Raw genomic sequence first — 18,303 nt, forward strand, 5'->3', positions numbered from 1 at the left:
TGATAAATCCACTGCTGGATAAAAGCCACCCCCCGAAGGCACATGCTACTGTAAAGTTTTATTCCACCTCCTCGGTCGGCATTCATCAAAGTTAAATGGGGCATAAAATCAGGGGTCCTTGCCTGAAACGTCAACCTTTTGTTAATGTTTGTCAGTTTTTTTTTGTTTTATGACCATCATTAAAACCCTAATCTTTTTGCATATACAGCGTACAACTTTGGTTTTGTCGTTTAACAAGGCAGTGCTAATTAACAAATGTAACGAGGTGTTTGTTTTAATGCCTGGAAGAAAGGGAAGTTTAGGTAGCCGGTCCACGTTGTGTATTGAAGCACCGCACATGCCATTGCTGTACCCACAATGCCTGCTCGCACATTAACCCACAACACAGCAGCAGCCACTGAGCAAAACAAAACACACCAAACCAGTTTACTCGTGGAGCAGGTTCAGTAGAAGACACACAGGGGGGTGAGGAGGAGTGGGGGGGGAGGGTGTTTTACATCATTAAACCTTAACAACTTTATTCAAAGATAACGCCGACCCAGGCTGAAAACAAAACGAAAAACACAAAAACGCCGCAGCTGCAATCGCCACCACTGCCGCACGCACAAGGAAGCGGCGAACCTCGGACTGCCATGATCGGGAACGGACAATGCTTGGAGGTTTCCGTGTGGTGCTACGATCGAGAAGACGACGGCCACCAAGTCGACGGTGATGAAGGAGACAATCGAGAGAAGGAGAACGACAAGGAAGTGGAGGAGAGAGGCCCGGACCAGGCCAGAGTTCGCTTCGTTGCCCCCCTTGCCCGTGCCACCTCGCACGGCACACCACGGGGCTCGCCGCCTCCGCCACCTTTCATCGCCGTCCTCGCATCTTCTTCGTCTTCATCATCATCATCGTCGTCTTCGTCGTCGTCTTGCGGTCGGCATCTTCGTCTCGTCGTCAGCCCCCATCGCAGCTCAAGGACACGAATCTTCACCGTGTCCACGGCGGTCACCGAGTAAGTGTCGTGGCGACGTCGCGGCATTTTAAAGAGGCACCCCCGATGCTGTTACGGAAACTCCAATCGCATCGCTAGACGACCCCCCCCCTATCTACCTACCTACCTACCTTAGCCACTTGCTGAGCGTTTAAAACTAAATATTAAAAACGATTAACAACGCCGTGTGTTGTGTTGTTGTTGTTTAATAACGTGGCGTTTTAAACGATTGTGTGTGGGGGGTTTGTAGTTGTGTGTAACGCGTTTTAAAGGGATCATTGGTACGGACAACCCTGGCCGTTACTACAACTTCGTATTAACACAGTGGCGTGTACAGAAACTAACAAAGTATAAACTTTAAAACCAAAGTCTATTTTGCGTGCCTATAGCCCCTCGTTAACAATGAAGCGGGCAAGACTCTCGCACGCCTTGCTTGCTGTATACATTGCCAGCCTATTCAGTGAATGGGATGTAAACACAACCTTAACATAACTCCCTTCGTACCAACACTGCCGGCTTCCTTTTACATTTCACTTGGTAATGACGAGAAGGCGAACACGACGACAAGATTTGCCACTTTAATATTTTTACAAATGCGCTGTTTTTTGGTACATTAAAGAGTATAAACGTCTCGGATCAAAGCTTTAAATAAAACTACAGTACTGTATTTCACTACAGTATCTCATCCCCTTTGTGGCTTTTAAAAACACGCTACGTTGTTACTGGTAATTAACAGTTATTGTAATAACTTTTGTACATTTCTCTGTTCATACGGACAGAGCAGAAATTACGAAAGTTGCGCCTTGACTTGTGAGGCCTACTAGACTGCGGCCTACAACAGGCTTGGTCCGTTATTAAGTATTTTTTTTTAACGTTTTACGTGGTCATGTGTTGTTTTTGTGTTATAATAAGTACGTATCAATCGCAATATTCAAACAAGTGAATTGGCCGTGCACGATGTTTTTTGTTACGTTATTGATTATATTGGGCTGTTATCGGTTCCTCCCCCCTCCCAACTCGTGACTGATGTTTTGGTTTCGTCGTAATGTTGCATAGCTCGAGTATAGAGGATATAAGAGTTTTAAAACGTCTTAAATGAAGTATGCTGTGCCTGGTGGTTTCAACAACCTAATTAAAGCCGCAATGATTTGTGCCCAATAATCGCGGGATAATGGTTTGCGAGAAAATAGGATAAACTTTAGTCCCCGACTTAATACAGTTAGTCCCCGACTTACGACGGTCAGACTTACGATATTTCGATCTTACGATAGGGATATCGATACAAAATTGTTAAATATTTTACATTTCGCACGGCAGGCAAATGCAGCAGCGTACGAGGTACGATGCTGTACGTTGGGACGCTGCCGGGATGTACTGCACGCATATAGTTTATACAGTACGGTACTGTAAATTGCTCTGTTTTGCTAAATTATCACCATTCTTTAAGACTCCTGGGGAGATGCTCTTAGGTTTTTTCGGTAAAGTCACGTAGGTAAAAATAAATAATAATAAAAGCCGTAATAATAGAAATAAAATAATAAATGACGATGTTTCGGAGGCAACACAAGTCTCCGTCATCAGGTGGGACCGTCACAGCTAAACTTAGTGTATCAAGTGAGGAAAAATCCAAGAGACAAGCTCTTAAATATAAGTTAAGGGGGAGGGGGGGAGGGGCTTATCTGAATGTGGTAGCCAATTAATGGAACGGTGGGGGGGGGGTTAAAAGAGAACAATTGGTGCAATTCAACTCGGGGTTGCGGCTGGTGTTGGCTGACAATCCAAATACAAAAAAGGCAGTACTGTTAAACGCTAGGGATGTCAACACTCGGTAAAGTAGAATATTACCTGTCAAATAAGATGGTACATATGTGTAGTTAATTTTTTTTTACATGGTTAATAACATCTTTCCAATGATTAATCAGTTTGTACCCATCATCACGGTTGAAGTTATGTCTGTGTTTGTATATCTGGATGGCTTCGTGTACAAACCTTTGATGGGAGCCAGAAGGTTTGCAGAGCACCTTGGTCTCGGAAAAGACAATATCATGAGAGCCCACAGCGTTGTAGCAATGATCGGCAACGGCGGAAGTCTCAATTTTGCCGTGTTTCAGATCTGACTTGTGCTCGTGGACACGATCGGAGACATGACGTTTCGTTTCCCCAATGTAACAATCACCACAGATGCAACGTCGTTTATAGACATAAGGCTATTGCAAGTCAGGAATGACATCTTCTACAGATGGGATTAGATCACGGATTTTATGTACTGTACTGAATCGGACTTGGATCTTATGTTTGTTTAGAATTTTGGAGATCTTTTTGGTCACGCCTGCTATGTATGGCAATGTGATAGTTTTGATCGGAGTTTCAAGTGGTTGTTTCTGTATGGTGGGAGAAACAGCTTGGCGAATAGTGCGGTCAGAGTATCCGTTCATCTTGAGGGCCTGATGTACATGTTTTAATTCACTGGTCAGGTGGTGTTGGTCAGAGGTGCCATGAGCTCTGTCGTATAGTTTTTTGATGAGAGAATTATTTTGAGCCAGGTGGTGGTGGGAATCAGGTTTCAAGTAGGAACCTGTGTGGGTGGCTTTCCTGTAGACAGAATGTCCCAAGGATCTATCAGGTCTCCTCTCAAACAGAACATCTAAGAATGGTGGTTTGCCATCTTTCTCCACTTCCATGGTGAATATGATGGATGGGTGTCTGACATTGATGTGATCCAGGAAATGGTTCAATGCTGGGAGGCCATGTGGTCAAATGACGAAAGTGTCATCCACATACCTCTTCCACAGGGAAGGACGCAGGATGGACGTCTGGATGGTGTCTGATTCAAGCTTTTCCATGAACACATTGGCTATCACTGGTGACAAGGGGGGGCCCATAGGGGTACCCTCATTGTGTTTGTAGAAGGTGCCATTCCAGGTAAAATAAGTGTTGGTGAGGCAATGCCTAACCAGTGCGCAGGTACATCCGAATTCAATCCATGTTGGACCAAGTCTTCAATTATTGTTAGGGTGTCAGGCACTGGGACTTTTGTAAACAGAGATACCACATCAAAACTGACGAGGATATCGTCACGAGATAGTACCATGTCCTTGACCATAGAGACAAATTGGGTTGAGTTAAGTACTGCTGAAGAGGTCTTGCCAGTGAAGGGAAGCAGAGTATCTGATAGAAAACGGGCTAATTTGTAAGTAGGAGAGTTGATCGTGGACACGATGGGCCGTAGTGGGGTGCCTTCTTTATGGATCTTGGGAAGACCATAGAATCTGGGAGGTCTTGCAGCCGAGGGTTTTAGGGAGGGACGTTTTGTTGGTTCGATTAGGGAAGTCGAACTCGTGATGATCTTGTTGGTTTTTGTCGTTAGGCTGTTAGTAAGATCGCTTTTAATTTTGGAGTAACTTCTATCATTGAGTAGGTCCAGGATTTTGTTGTTGTATGAGCCTTTATCGATGATGATTGTAGCATTGCCCTTGTCGGCCGAGAGGATGACTATCATCTCTCTTTTTTAGGTTCGCGAGTTTAGAGCGTTCGTTTTTGCTAATGTTGCTAGTGTGTTTCTTAGAATTCTTAAGAATAGTGGCTATTTCAGCTCTTGCTACACTCCTGAGTAGGCTAGGCCATTTTCGACTTACGATATTTTCGACTTACGATGGGGTCGTCGTAACGCATCTCCATCGTAAGTCAGGAACTACCTGTATTTTAAAATTACCGTTTATTAAAAACAGAAAGGAATATTAAAAGTAAAAACATGTTCGCGGAAAATTAATTGGGGGGGTATCACAAGACATCTAGACCACGCTCTGCAATGCATTCCATTCGTACCTTAACGGTAATAAGTAAAAAATTTAGTACGTATTCATTCTCTTTGTTTTTTTCAGTAAAGTCGTAGCACGTTGTCCCCACCTGAAGAAGGACGCTTGTGTTGTGCCCGAAACGTCGTGATTTAATTTAGTTGTTTTCATTTATTTTATTAGATTTTTTACCTACGTGACTTTACTGAAAAAAACAAAGAGTATAATTTAGTACGTGTGCATAATCTGCAACACAAATGTAACTTTCATGAGGACATTCCAAGGCAAAGCATTGCTAATTGTATAATTGCAAGACAACAGTACCCTCTGCCAGGACACTCTGCATATCAACACCGCAGCACGCTCCTGCGTCTCGCATTGTATCTTATTGAAACGACTCGAACGACGAACCACACACTACAGGGAGTCTCTTTTATTAGCACACAGGGCTTTGTGGTGTTAGTCCTGAAGCTCGTTCCTTCCCTCGAACGTCCCCCCTCCCTGGTGTTCTGCCCTTTTATATAATTTAAGAGCCACCCCCCTCTTCCCCAATGTTCCGCCACTGTTTTTCAGCTCGCCAAATTCCTGTCCTGTTTCCTGCCTGTTCTTGTTCCCTTTAACACGTAGGCTTTCGTGACACATTTCATCCATAATACATGGTTCTCAGATTGTAAATGTTGTGGCTTTGCTCTCCAACACACCGGTGGTGCTGCACTAGTAACGAATTGGTAGGTTCTGTTTACGTGACAAACCTTACTAATTGGCTGTGTCGGGTGGTGGCGGATTGAACGACACATGTAGGGGCCGTCCATAAATGACGTCACGCACCTGGGGGGGGATCAGACATTTGTGATGAGGAGGGGGGTTTAGGAAATGTAACGTCACATCAAAATGCACACCTTTTAAATAAATATCGACAACACGTTCTCCTTATATTCTTGGTTCATTCGGTAAAGTCACGTAGAAGGTAAATAACACAAGCAATCATCATCAGGTGTGAGAATTTTTTGTATTATTATTATTTTATTATTTCCCTTCTACGTGACTTTACCGAAAGAACCAAGAATATGAATCCCTGCAGTCACGAAACGTTCTACTTAATTAAATAGAGTTTTTAATAAATGTTTTCTCCTACAACATCAGAGTGCAGCGCAGCGCCGCATTAAATACGCACTACAATGACAATAGTTTAAAGTGGTTTGAAGAATGTTTTATTTTTAAAATGGAAATATGGTTGGGGGGGCAGAGCTTTGTGACGTCGTATTTGAGGGGGGGGTCTGACTTTTTGTGACGCCGTGTGACGAGGGGGGGGGGGGTCAAAAATCGTCCAAACTCGCGTGACGTCATTTATGGACGGCCCCTTATGCGATCATAACCCAAAACACCTGTGTTATGGATATTCTTGTTCCTCCAATCACTTCAAAGCCTGCCTCCCGACCAATCGTTTTGGAGGCCTCTTTCCACCAATCAGAGACCTTGGTCTATTTTTTTAATAACCGTTATGCTACACATTGGCTCTGGGGTGAGTTTGTTAATTTCGGTCATTACAGTATAAACAATATTACGCGCCAAAGTACTTCAACTTTCCAACTACACAGTAAGGGCTTAGCTTTAGCTGAGTCTGTTCGACAATATGTAAAACACTGTTGACCACGCCACACATCTTGTCGCTATGCCTGCTGGGCTATTTCGTCTGTACAGCAAGTCGGCGGAAATTCAGTGAGAAATTAATGTCTTGTCAACGCTCAATTCCATCCACCAACAACCTAGACTCCACTACTCATTACCATTTCCATTTGTACTTTGAAATAAAAATGGGCATGTGCACTTTGTAGCTGTTTTTCATTAATGTATCATAGTGACACATTCATCTGTCAAATTGAAGAATGAATCTGTCAGTCTCCTAGGACCTAGGCCAGCTATTCACGTGAAATTGTACATTTCCTTGGTGAGGATTTTGCCCGCGATATTCAAGGGTCTCCAGTATTCATTTTCTCTTTCCCCGGACCCCCTGCAAGTAGCATCGTGGACCACAGGTTGGGAACAGCTGACCTCGCCTATAGCGTACATATTGCAAGTGTTGCGAAACGTTGTTTTCATCACTACTTGGTCACATAAAAGGCATTTAAAAGGAGAATGCGCATTTAATACTGTGTTCCATTCATTGACCATATAGTTTCGTCATGAAAATAAATGTTTTAAATGTACAGCATTTCACTATCACACTGCTCTCAAGACCGCTATCCAATGTGTTTCTACAAATCCTGATCTCATTGGCATTGTCAGATCTGGATGAAGAGAAATTAACTTTTGCTACAAACATTAGGAATAGAGACTACTATTTTTTTTTTTATAAATAAATGTGCTCGCTGCAGAATGGTAAAGTATGTACTGTAAGGAAAAGCACAACTACTCCTTTGGATTTGTACGTAACAATAATTTCCCCCTTTTGACAGACTAATGCCCATTGGTTGGCTGGGTGCTTACTCACCTTGTGCCACTTGGACAGCTGCCACTGGGGGTACTCTATCTAATGTTTGAGTTGTGCTCTGAGAGGCCCTGGCATATAAGGTGCTATATCAAAAAATAAATAATCATTATATTCTAATCTCATAAGTGATGTTCATAACAATATTTTAAACATGAGGGGTTTTGTCAATGGAGGCTTTGTTTGGTGTGTAAGCTTTTTTGTGGGCTCTACAATTCACAAAGATGCTAATGCATATTTCAGTAAGGTATTAAAGAATGTAATACGTCAACCTTGCTGTCACACCTGATGTAAAATCGGTTAAATTAATAATTGCAAATACAATATCAGGTCACATTTAGGTTTGGTATGTAGTTCATGGTCCTTTAATCTTCAAACCACTTAAAGAAGGATTTGTGCAATCTATTTCCCCATCTCCTCCAATCCCCTTCCATAAGAACAAGGGAAGGCTGAGATCTGCAGAAAAGGGTAGAAATGGGATTCTGTGGTCTCTAGCGGCTCCAATATTGCATCTAACCACAAACCTGTACTCAGGTGTGTATAGGCCACAGGAGAAAATGGCAATAAAGGTGCACAGTGTCATCCACAAATGCTTGGCCATGAACTGTGGAGGCGGCATTGGCAATGCCTTTTGTAACATGAAGGTTCTTTTTTGTGTTATGATTTATGTGTGTCACAGTAACATATACATAAAGTATTATAATTTGGTAAAGAATGGTAGGGTAAAGCGTTACCGTTTCGTGGCATGCATGCGATTTAAATCACTCCATTGCAGAAAAAAATAGATGTATGTTTAACTTATTTCGCACCGTAAGTAGCCAACCGTGCTAATTGGAGGTACGGGAGGACAACAAACTAAACACAATGCAGAGATTCACATTAAGTGGTAGAAAAATCTTTTTTTTATGGATAGCAGCCAACACAATGTCTGGATCAAAACAATTTCAACTTGGATTCATTGTGAATGTCCACTTCTATCAGCTGAACAAGTTTTTGGAAGCACATTGCTTGATGGACTCCTGAGACTTAAAGCTTTCGGGACTGCAGGAATTAATATTCTTTGGGTCTTTCGGTTAAGTCACGTAGATAGGTTCAAAGAAAATAACAAAAAGCAGCGACATTTCGATCGCAACACAAGCAGTCGTCATCAGGTGTAGTTTTTTGTTATTTTGTTATTTTCTTTGAACCTATCTACGTGACTTAACCGAAAGACCCAAAGAATAGGACTCCTGAGATATAAGCAAATGTCAAAATATTATCATTAAAGACGAGCTCATAAAATGTAATTTTAAAAAATGCAATTTCAGGACTGTCCAGTTTTATACTATTCTCCAGTTTACCAGCAATGTAATTATACAATCTCATTGTTAATAAAAATGCAGCACGCATCGGGTAGAGTCAATTGACATTCGGTGAGTCAGAGGATAGATGCAGGCAATTGCAAACATTACATTTCCTTTGGAATTTCTGCTGTGCTTAACCCTGAAGAATATTTTCCCTTGCTTCTGTCTAGCAAAAGCACTTTTCTCAAGCTTGAAGTATTAATGAATTGCATACTTGACCAGCTTGAAAACAACTTTTTTAATACAACAAAATTTTTATCACATTTCACTGGCACAGTTTTCTTTTATAATATACTATCAATTCATATTCTATCTTAAAATACACCCTGTTAAGATGATCAGCGACTATTGTTTCTTCCGTGCTTCGTGCACTCGTAATTTGTTATATTTTTCCCCGTGGTGCAGTGGTAATTCCTTTCTTCTGTCCCTGTCTTGGTTCCATCATCCCCAGCTTTCTGTGGGAGTGTGAAGCCGGGGAAGCCGGGGAAGCTGGTGAAGGTGGTGGTAGCAACGAGGGTGGAGGTGTGCGTCTGGTCAGCACCGATGAAGACGGCGCCGTCACGCTGCACGAGCTCCAGCGAGATGACGACGGTGGCGACTGGGTCATGGCAAGGCCCCGCACGTGCCAGGCCTCCCAGCTGATGGAATACCTTGGACTGCACAACAGAGAAGGTTTTGTGACAGCCATGACTTATTATATCATTTCAGTCTGTCTGTCCAAGCATTTGAGGCTAAAATGTACCCTTTAGAGTCAATTGCTTGTTTTAAGTATATTTGGCTTGATGAAGCTTTCATTCTCTTGTCGGCAATGGACATTCTCATGCATTCGTGGGGTAATCCAAGAGAGGAGGAAATATAAAATTCGTCAACTGCTATGCATTATGACAGTTGGCATGCATTGGACGTGAGCGGATGACCGTGTCCTCCAAGGTTAATTTCAATCCTATAGCTTGGCTTGACTGTCAAAAGTGACATTGCGTCAATGTATGGAAACTTGATTTGCATAACTACTCATCACATTTTTTTTAGCCTCGTTTTTCATTGTATGGTTTTGTATTTTGGAACCCGTTCATTCCCACAGTGCTGACACATCACTGTATCTGTGTCTTGGGAGGGCCGTGCGGTATTCTCACCTCAAGAGCAGAGAGTGGCCCTGACAACTCTTATATTTGGTATATTTTGATGTTTTTAAAGGTTGGGATGAGTTTGGATGAAGTTTCGTTGCACAAAGGGATTTTAAGATTCTTATGATTATTATTTTTTATTTCATTTCATATTGAAGATCAATGATTGTATTTTAATAACTTACTGTTTATGCAGTAAATTTTCAATTTTTTGTAATTTTAAACATAGATCATTGCGTTCAAATTTTAATATAAAGTTCCATCGGTGTAACACTAATTCTAATGTTATTGTTCATAAATTAAGAAAGTGACATTTACGTCGTAAAAATTATGCTACATAATGGCACTTGTGGTGAGAAAGTGATGAAGTGATGTCATGGAAGTAACGACACTTTGTATGATGTAATATTTTAGGATACATATTAAAATGATCTTCCGAAATTTTATTTTGGATGAATGTACAAAATCCAGAATACATCCTTTCATATTATTTGGGTCTTTCGGTAAAGTCACGTCGATAGGTTCAAAGAAAATAGCAAAAAAACAGTAGTTTTAGTTATTTGTTATTTTCTTTGAACCTATGTACATGAATAAAAAAAAAAAATATTTGATCCTATCTACGTGACTTTACCAAAAGACCCAAAGAATATGTTTTCCTGCAGTCACGAAAGCTTTAAGTCTAGATTTAATACATTCTTTGTTCATAATACAGGTTTTTTCTGGTTAGATCGTGTAAATATATAAATGTGTTGTTAATCCCGCCACCACCCAGCACAGCCAAATTAGTAAGGTTTGTCACGTAAACAGAACATGCCAAATCATTACTAGTACAGCACACTGTCGTCGTCTTCCTCCTTATACGCTACTCATGTGTAACGGTGTTGGCAGATAGCGTTCCAGTTTTTAACAATGAATACTGCATTGCACCCTTCGTGTTAACTGGCGGTAGTGCCAAAGTAGAGATCCTTTACAATAAATGTTAGCATGAGATAGCATTTGTTTAAAACCAGGCTAGAGAGCCCATTGAGATGGGTTTTTTTTTCAGTACAGACAAAGCAGCAACAACAAAAAAAATCTAGAATCTTTTAAAATCACCATTTCACATTTCAACACAAATTTAATAATAGTCTACTAATACGAAGACTGGGAAATGTTAAGGAAAACCTCAAGTGTGTGCGTTCAAGGTAATGTTTTATCACTGTTATGTCGGCTGGGTGACGGTGGTAACACTGACGCTTAACAGCAAGATGGGCATAAGTTCGATTCTTTACTCGGGTGCCTATCTGTGTGGAATTTGTATGTTTTCTCCCTGTTCTGTATGGGATTTCTCTGCATTTTCCGGTTACCTCCTGAAGCTATAACAAAAGCATACAATGCCACTGGGATTTGCTAAACAGCTCAATGCTGAAGTAATCTGAAAATTACTGAATTATGATTACACATGCCACTTCCTGTGAAAATTGGCAGGACCCTTGAAAATGTTTGCGGCTGAGTGAGGCTTTCCTTGGTAAACAAGCATAATACTAGTAATGTCACGATCCTAATAATAAATATTTTACTCTCATCCCAAGCAGTGCATCACATGATATAAGAGAAGCGCTTTTATTTATATAAATAAGTGCACAATTTTATCTATCTGTGATGAATGCTGCACTTTCCGTCGTTTTCATGCAGGGGGCGCTGCAAACCTACGCGCCCCCTGCATGAACGACGGAGGCGCAGGGACAAACGTTCGATTACGTTGGAATCGATCTGCAGACGAAGGTTTTCTTGCACGGCCAGCTCTATGTCGCCTTATCTCGATCCCGCAATCCCAAACAGGTGAAAGTCCGCATCAAACCGAACCCCCAGCAAGGCCATCTACTTAACGACGAGAGAAAATTCACACGAAATGTCGTTTTCAATTAAGTCTTCCAGATGTAAAATGATATAAGCTTTTAATGAAGAAATACAAATTCAAAACTTAATACAATTCAAAGATGTTTCATTTTAAAACTTTAAAACGGAGCATCGGGTGCTTGCATCGGGTGCCATAAATGGTATTTTAGTATTTTATTATTGAGCTACTCGCAACGTTTTTACAATGGCCTCTTAATCACGCTCGGTGATTAAACTACTCGCATGCTAGATTTTAAATATTTTCATCACTTTGCGATCAAAGAAAATACTTGAGTTTTTAATCACGGTTGCTGAGGCCCAAAATGCCAAGGGGCCTGCAACAAACAGTATTGATGGTGTAATAGATAATAATGAATACATTTCCTAGTTATGCTGAAAACAATTTCAGAAAAGGAACATCTGAAGGGAATTAAAACGAGCATTATCCTCACCATCATAAACTTACATTTATAAACATCACGTTTAAAAGAACACTGCGATATAAAGTTTTTAATTGGGGTTGTTATCCAGATGCTGGTGAACACCTCTGCTTGAGGCTGCTGAGCTTCGTGGATGGCGTGGCGACTGTTCTGCTGCGTGGTCGTCTCCTCGTTCGATTGCTCTGGCTGGCCGACGGTTGCCATGCCGACGGTTGCTGGGCAGATGTGCAGCTTCAGTGCACGCTGCTTCCTACCACCACGGCCCGGGACGAGCCAGCGGACGTTCGGCTCTGCCTGCAGAAACTGCTCGCGCTGCACGCCGACGGACAAATCTGTATCCTGCTGCTGCCGGCGTCGCAGTGCCTGTGTTTTTATTCTGTTTGAAATGCAGAGCTGTGAATTTAAAACGTTTCTTTGTGGTCGTCATGAGTCGGAGCGCGGCGCTTTTGCAACGAATCGACAGAGCTTCACGGGAAACCAAAAAAAACCTTTCGACGTGTGAATTTCAGCTCGTAATTTCTGTTTGAGGAAGCAAAATATGCCAAATTTTACGAGAAACATTCCCCAGGTGATGTTTAACGGTGCCGTGAGTGCATGAAATGTGCGCGCGAGTTAAAGAAAGCGCTTTCAAAGCCACGTGTAAATTGGATCTCCTGCCTCTGGCGTAAGAAAACCCCATGGTGCTCCCTGAAAATGAGAGCTACCAAGTCAGTCTTGCCGGAACCCAACATGTGGTGCATCAGTAAGGGACAGGTGCTTTAAATGCCCAGATTTCCCTTCGGGGAGGGCCTTTGCCGACTGTGGCTAGGTGCGTAAACGAGTTGGTGTTTATTTAACCTGCAGTGTGTTGAGCTGAATTCCCATTAGACTGGATAACAAGGAAGGTTTATTCAAGTTTCCCACCATGTTTCATTTTTCTTTTCACAAGATACAAGGTGTTTAACACAGCATTTTTTTTCTTAAGGAAAGTATCGTGTGGAAATTTTTGGTCTTATCCGTTTTTTTTCACAACTGCAATTATGTTAAAACACAGTTATATTTGCATAAGTTATGAAGATGTAATTGATGCTTAACTCGTAGGTTTTCGTGACCAATATCCATAAGAGGTTTTTTTGGGTTAGATTGTGTAAATATATAAATGTGTCGTTAAAATCTGCCACCACTCTACACAGCCAAATAGTAAGGGTTGTCACGTACTAGTGACGAATTGGCATGTTCTGTTTACGTGACGACCCTTACTAGTTGGCTGTGTCAGGTGTGGCGGGTTTATGACGACACATATTTACGCGATCTAACCAAAAGAAACCTCTTACGGGTAATTGTTGCTGTCGCATGTGTATATACAGCATTTGCAAAAATACTTTAAACCATAGTTATGTTAATGCACTTCACTTTTCAGAATAATTTGAGCTGACGTCAAAATAAATATAATTGAAGAAATGCATCTAGGAAATTATTATAGTCAATTCATGTAAGCTTTGTTAATTTGAGGACATTAAAATATAATCTGCAATTTAATTTAGTATACATTATATCTATGTTTATCTGCTTTATATTGCATTTTTTTAATGTATCTACCCTTAAATTAAATTTTATCTTTTAAATATAATTAAAATATTGAATACAAAGTACATTGCCAAATATTTACCGGAAACGTAAAAAATGTGCATGTAAATTTGTAAATAACAAAAAGTAACTTGTTTAAAAACCACCAATATAAACTCCATACAAATGAATACCTTTGACTCGTTAAATGTGCAAATCTGTAAATGGTACAGTGTTCTCTTCTCCAAAAATGTAGAGCAAACACTTGCAAACGACGTTTTTCGCTACAACACAAAGGACAGTAAATTGACTTCAAAGGAAATAATGTAGTTTTTTACGCTGCCATTCTCTAACCACCTGCACCTTTTGAATACCCCATTCTATCATTTGAAGAACATCGTTTTTCCCTAATAGTGCGAACCCAGATATCTATAGCACAATCACTGGCGTGTGTGTGGGGGCAATTGATCTTTCACTGATCCTGCCATCACCTCCGTCGGGCCTTGACGGTGGCACACCGTTTGGATTTTTGAGGCCATCGGATGACCTTGGGGTGATTGTGGCGGTGGACGCCTCTCTACGTGCCGTATGCGTCTCCCCTGTCGACTATTTCAGGTGTGTCTTTCTGTTATGTCTGTGTAAAACTAATTTAAATAAAGCGACTCAATTATAACATCCAGTGGAAGGTGCGTTTACGTTAATATTAGGTAATTGTTCACACTCAGCGGTGCAATGAATTGTCACGGGGTTTCGATTTGGTTCAAGAATCCATACTTTTTTCGTATTTTCTTTTAGCAGTTCTTATTATTTGTAATGTTTATCTCAGAGTTGTCCAGTTTTGTCCATTCCATGAGTCTAAATGCAACAGCATAATTTTCTTATAATGTTCATAAATCAGAAACAATTCATAACCACATTCACAATTTGATGGCACTTATAGCGAACGTACGATTCTATTTTAATCAGTTGGTTCAAAGACAAATTCCTGCTTTTTTCGTATTGGTATACAAAGCATAATCAAGCTACCTAGTACACAGTTTTTAAGGATACATTTAACATGTTGAATGGGAGAAGCGGCGTTTAGGTTGCATTGACATGGCACTCATTTACCTTGGACAAATGCACAAACTCAGCTACTGACATTACAATTTTAAGCATTTAATTACAGAAGAAAGCTCTGATTGCTGTAGGTTATCTTTTTTTTAGGAGTAATATATATAAACTGGATATTATACACAGTATGCTTCTCATTTTACATATCTTGTATATATTCTGTATACTTTTGTCATGCATCAAATTTTAAATTACCCTCAAATGAAAAATGGTATTAACACCAATGATAGTCTTGTAAAAAGCTTTGCTGTGAACCCATTATGGATCCATTAAGGGACCTGCAGTTATGCATACAGCAGCAGCGAGACAAATTTGCATACGCGTGATAAGGTGACATGAGCTTTATATTCATTGCATAACGTTGAGTGTCACGCGCCAAATGTCAGCACGAAGTAAGGCATCAAAATGTTAATGGATGCTTGGCTGTGCCATGACCCTTTTTTGACAGGAGGTTTCCAGATCACATGTTTCAGGGAAGTTGGCTGGAGGATCCACACACTTCCAGCCAAGAAGAAATTGACGAATTGGATGAGGATTTGGATGAGGATGATGTGGAGAGGGCCTTTCGTGCCCAGCTGCCGTTCAACCCGGACAGGTTTGTGATCAGCTTCTCCAATCATCAGATTGCATGCCTTGCGTTCTGTAAACACGACATGAGTGCTCATTTGTTTGCTTATGGTAATGAAAGTGGGTTGTGTTTATATATCCAAGCAAGCCTCGTTGTGTCTTTTGCTAGTGGGATGGAACTGGAGAGCCTGAAGAAAATTAATGAATTTGTGAAAATACTATTCATCGATAACGCTGCCTTAAAAGAAATTGATATAATGGGTGATGTTTCAGGGAAATCTTCCTCTTAGCACACCAAAAATTTATATATTAAAAAAGCAACACCCTTTTATATTAATGAAGATAAAATTAACTTATATGTTTTTTCTTTTAAGGCAGTGTTATTGATGTTATTTATTGTTCTTGTGCATCACTGCCAATTCAGCATTGCCAAATAATTTGTTTAATACCATTTTTTATGTATTGTACTGATAATCTCATAGGCCAGCCAATTCGGGAATTTCATGTACACGATATGGATTGGTGTAATTCATGAACCATGTGTCGAAAGCATTTGATTACAGGCATGTGTCATTGTGATTGGTGTTTAATAGTTACGTGATTTCTATTGATAATTGAAGTTGATAGGAAAACACAGGTAAGGTGGAAACATTTATAATTTGTTTAGGATATTGGAGGTCATGTCAACTTGAAATAAGGTAGCCTGTGAGATCAGGTTTCAGGGGAAAACAATAGTTATTAGTTATTTAAGAATTATGTAATTAAGCGCTAAGTATGTCGAAATATATGCGAGTTTGTATTTTATTAAAAAAATGTAACACCCCTGCATCCATGAAATTTGAATGCATACAGTGATTTTAATAAGGGTCTTCTTTCATCTTGTGGTTTTGAAAGAAGAGATAATGGAGAGTTATTTTTTTGAGTTGTAGGTTTAAGGTCTCATAATTACTTGTGTTGCGGTCGAATGCGTTTTACAAACAACCTCAAAATTGCGATTTAAAGCTTTCGTGACTGCAGGGATTCATCTTCTTGGTTCTTTCGGTAAAGTCACGTAGAGGGGAAGTAATAAAATAATAAAAATAAAACATAATAAAATAAAATAATTTTATTTTATTATGTTTATTATATAAAATAAAATAATTTTATTTTATTATGTTTTAATTTTATTGTTTTATTACTTCCCCTCTACGTGACTTTACCGAAAGAACCAAGAAGATGAACCTCAAAATTGCTGTTGGATTTTGTGAGATGGTTCTGTTCTCAAGATTATCTTGTGCCCCCTTTTAAGATCACTGTTTCATTGGTTTCATGGCTTTATTTTGGTGATTTCGAAAAGTGTATTGGTTTAGCCATGTTTGTTTGTTGTAGTACAGAGTTAGACTGATGGCCTTAATCTAAGTTGTCTTGTGGTTGTTGTTGGTTCTTTGACTTGCATCCGACTGGGATTTTTGCACACAGCGTTGGTGTATGGTATTTTTTTCTGCAATATTTTGCTGTCTTTTCTTGGATTTTCTGTTTGCACTCAGTCACATATTCACTTTAAGATGTTTTTTTGTTCATATTTTTTGTTTGTTGTGGTTGCACCCGATTCAAGAGCCGAATTGCTCACAGGGCTATACCTAATAAATGAACTTGAACTTGAAGAGGGTGAGCTGAACCTGTGATGTATTGGCAGACAAGTGTGTGTTCGTGCTATTTTTCACAAAAAGGTCACATGCAAAGCAGGTAGGATGTATGACCTCGCCGCTGTGGTAAAGCTAATGGGCTGAGATGCTTTCAATGATATCATTAACCTCTAATCCCTCTTCTTTACGAAGCCTTATAATCAAGTAGTCTGAGCCAGCCTAATGAAGAAACATACATGTGTTTGGAATAGATAGATAATTAATTTTAAAAACCTCGTGGGAGAATGAGTGTTTGTTTCGCATCAAAATGCAGTACAGTACTTGAAGATGCTTCCTTGTTACTCGATTCTCGTAATAGATGTTCACACAGATCTGATTAACTTTCTGCACTTTTGTAAAGCATCTTATCTGTAACACGGATTACATTTTCTAGGCGTAGATGTATTTCAGTAAGGACGGAAGCGTGTAATTGCCTTTTGCAAAAAAAGAAGTCTGACTTTGGGTGTTATGGACATTGGCTTTGTCCACAATATATTTTTGAAAAATAATTCTCATTTTAAAAAGTGGTCTTCTTTGGTGTGAACACTTTAACGGACTTCCACCATTCAGTCTAGATAAACATGTGCTTCTGAGACGTCTGCAAGTTTCGGGGTGTGTCTCGTTCACTGCTCAATCTCAACGCACAAGCAATAAGCGTTAATTTTATTCAGAGAGGCATAGCGCCGTTGTTTTTAAAGACATTGTACTCACCGCACAGAACTATAGTGACATGACCGCACTCTTTGAGATAGCTGGCGCCAAACTGTTCCACACACCCTCCAGCATGGCCTTGTGGGAGACTCGTACAGATACATCATCTGGATGTAATCTTAAGAAAAACTTATGAATGACGTACACGTACGTACATGTATGTTATTGGAGTGGTAATGGGTTAATATGCCAGCGTGTAACACAGAATGTGTGCTTTTTCCCCGCAGGTCGTGGGAAGCGCAGCTGGAAAGACTCCACGCGAGCATCGATAAGGCTTATGGTTGCCCTCGGCATCCTGGCGCTGACGACGGCGTCAAAGATCCCGCACGAGAAAAAACGACAGAGTTCAGCTCTGCAGAGGCTTCATCGTGCGACGGAGGCAACTTTGAGCAGAATCCTGGCCTGTGTTTTGCCCGTCTTGTCGAGCCTGTCGAGCAAGTTGAGAGCGTCACAATTTTTTCCATCTGCAACACCTCAGTCCTGTTTGCCATTGGCCATCCAAATGACGAGACGAATGGGGTAACTGTGGTCCTGTGGCAGTTTTCGAGTGGGATCCTGATGACCCACAAGATGGAAGGACCTTGCATACCTGTAGAAATGGAACAAGTTGAGCATCCGTGTTTGCTCGTGAAAGGTAATTTTTGAAAATGATTCGATTAA

The 18,303-nt window shown here is 40.5% G+C and overlaps 1 protein-coding gene across 2 annotated transcripts in view; it reads left to right on the top strand.

The window, feature by feature from the left end:
• Positions 1 to 450: 450 nt before the first annotated feature.
• The window catches only part of SPG11 (SPG11 vesicle trafficking associated, spatacsin), a 109,779-nt gene continuing 91,926 nt past the window's right edge, over positions 451 to 18,303 (top strand). Inside the window, exons 1-6 of one of the 2 annotated variants that reach the window (XM_061558395.1) lie at positions 451 to 997; positions 9,053 to 9,273; positions 12,135 to 12,377; positions 14,014 to 14,203; positions 15,150 to 15,296; positions 17,871 to 18,277. In XM_061558395.1, coding sequence (XP_061414379.1) covers positions 633 to 997; positions 9,053 to 9,273; positions 12,135 to 12,377; positions 14,014 to 14,203; positions 15,150 to 15,296; positions 17,871 to 18,277 — 1,573 coding nt within the window. In that variant the 5' untranslated portion in view covers positions 451 to 632. The remainder of the gene's footprint in view (positions 998 to 9,052; positions 9,274 to 12,134; positions 12,378 to 14,013; positions 14,204 to 15,149; positions 15,297 to 17,870; positions 18,278 to 18,303) is intronic. The other variant, XM_061558396.1, reaches the window with a different exon arrangement.

The sequence above is a fragment of the Lethenteron reissneri genome, chromosome 24 (assembly GCF_015708825.2).
Source record: "Lethenteron reissneri isolate LAM-NWPU_2019-01 chromosome 24, ASM1570882v1, whole genome shotgun sequence".
NCBI lineage: Eukaryota > Metazoa > Chordata > Hyperoartia > Petromyzontiformes > Petromyzontidae > Lethenteron > Lethenteron reissneri.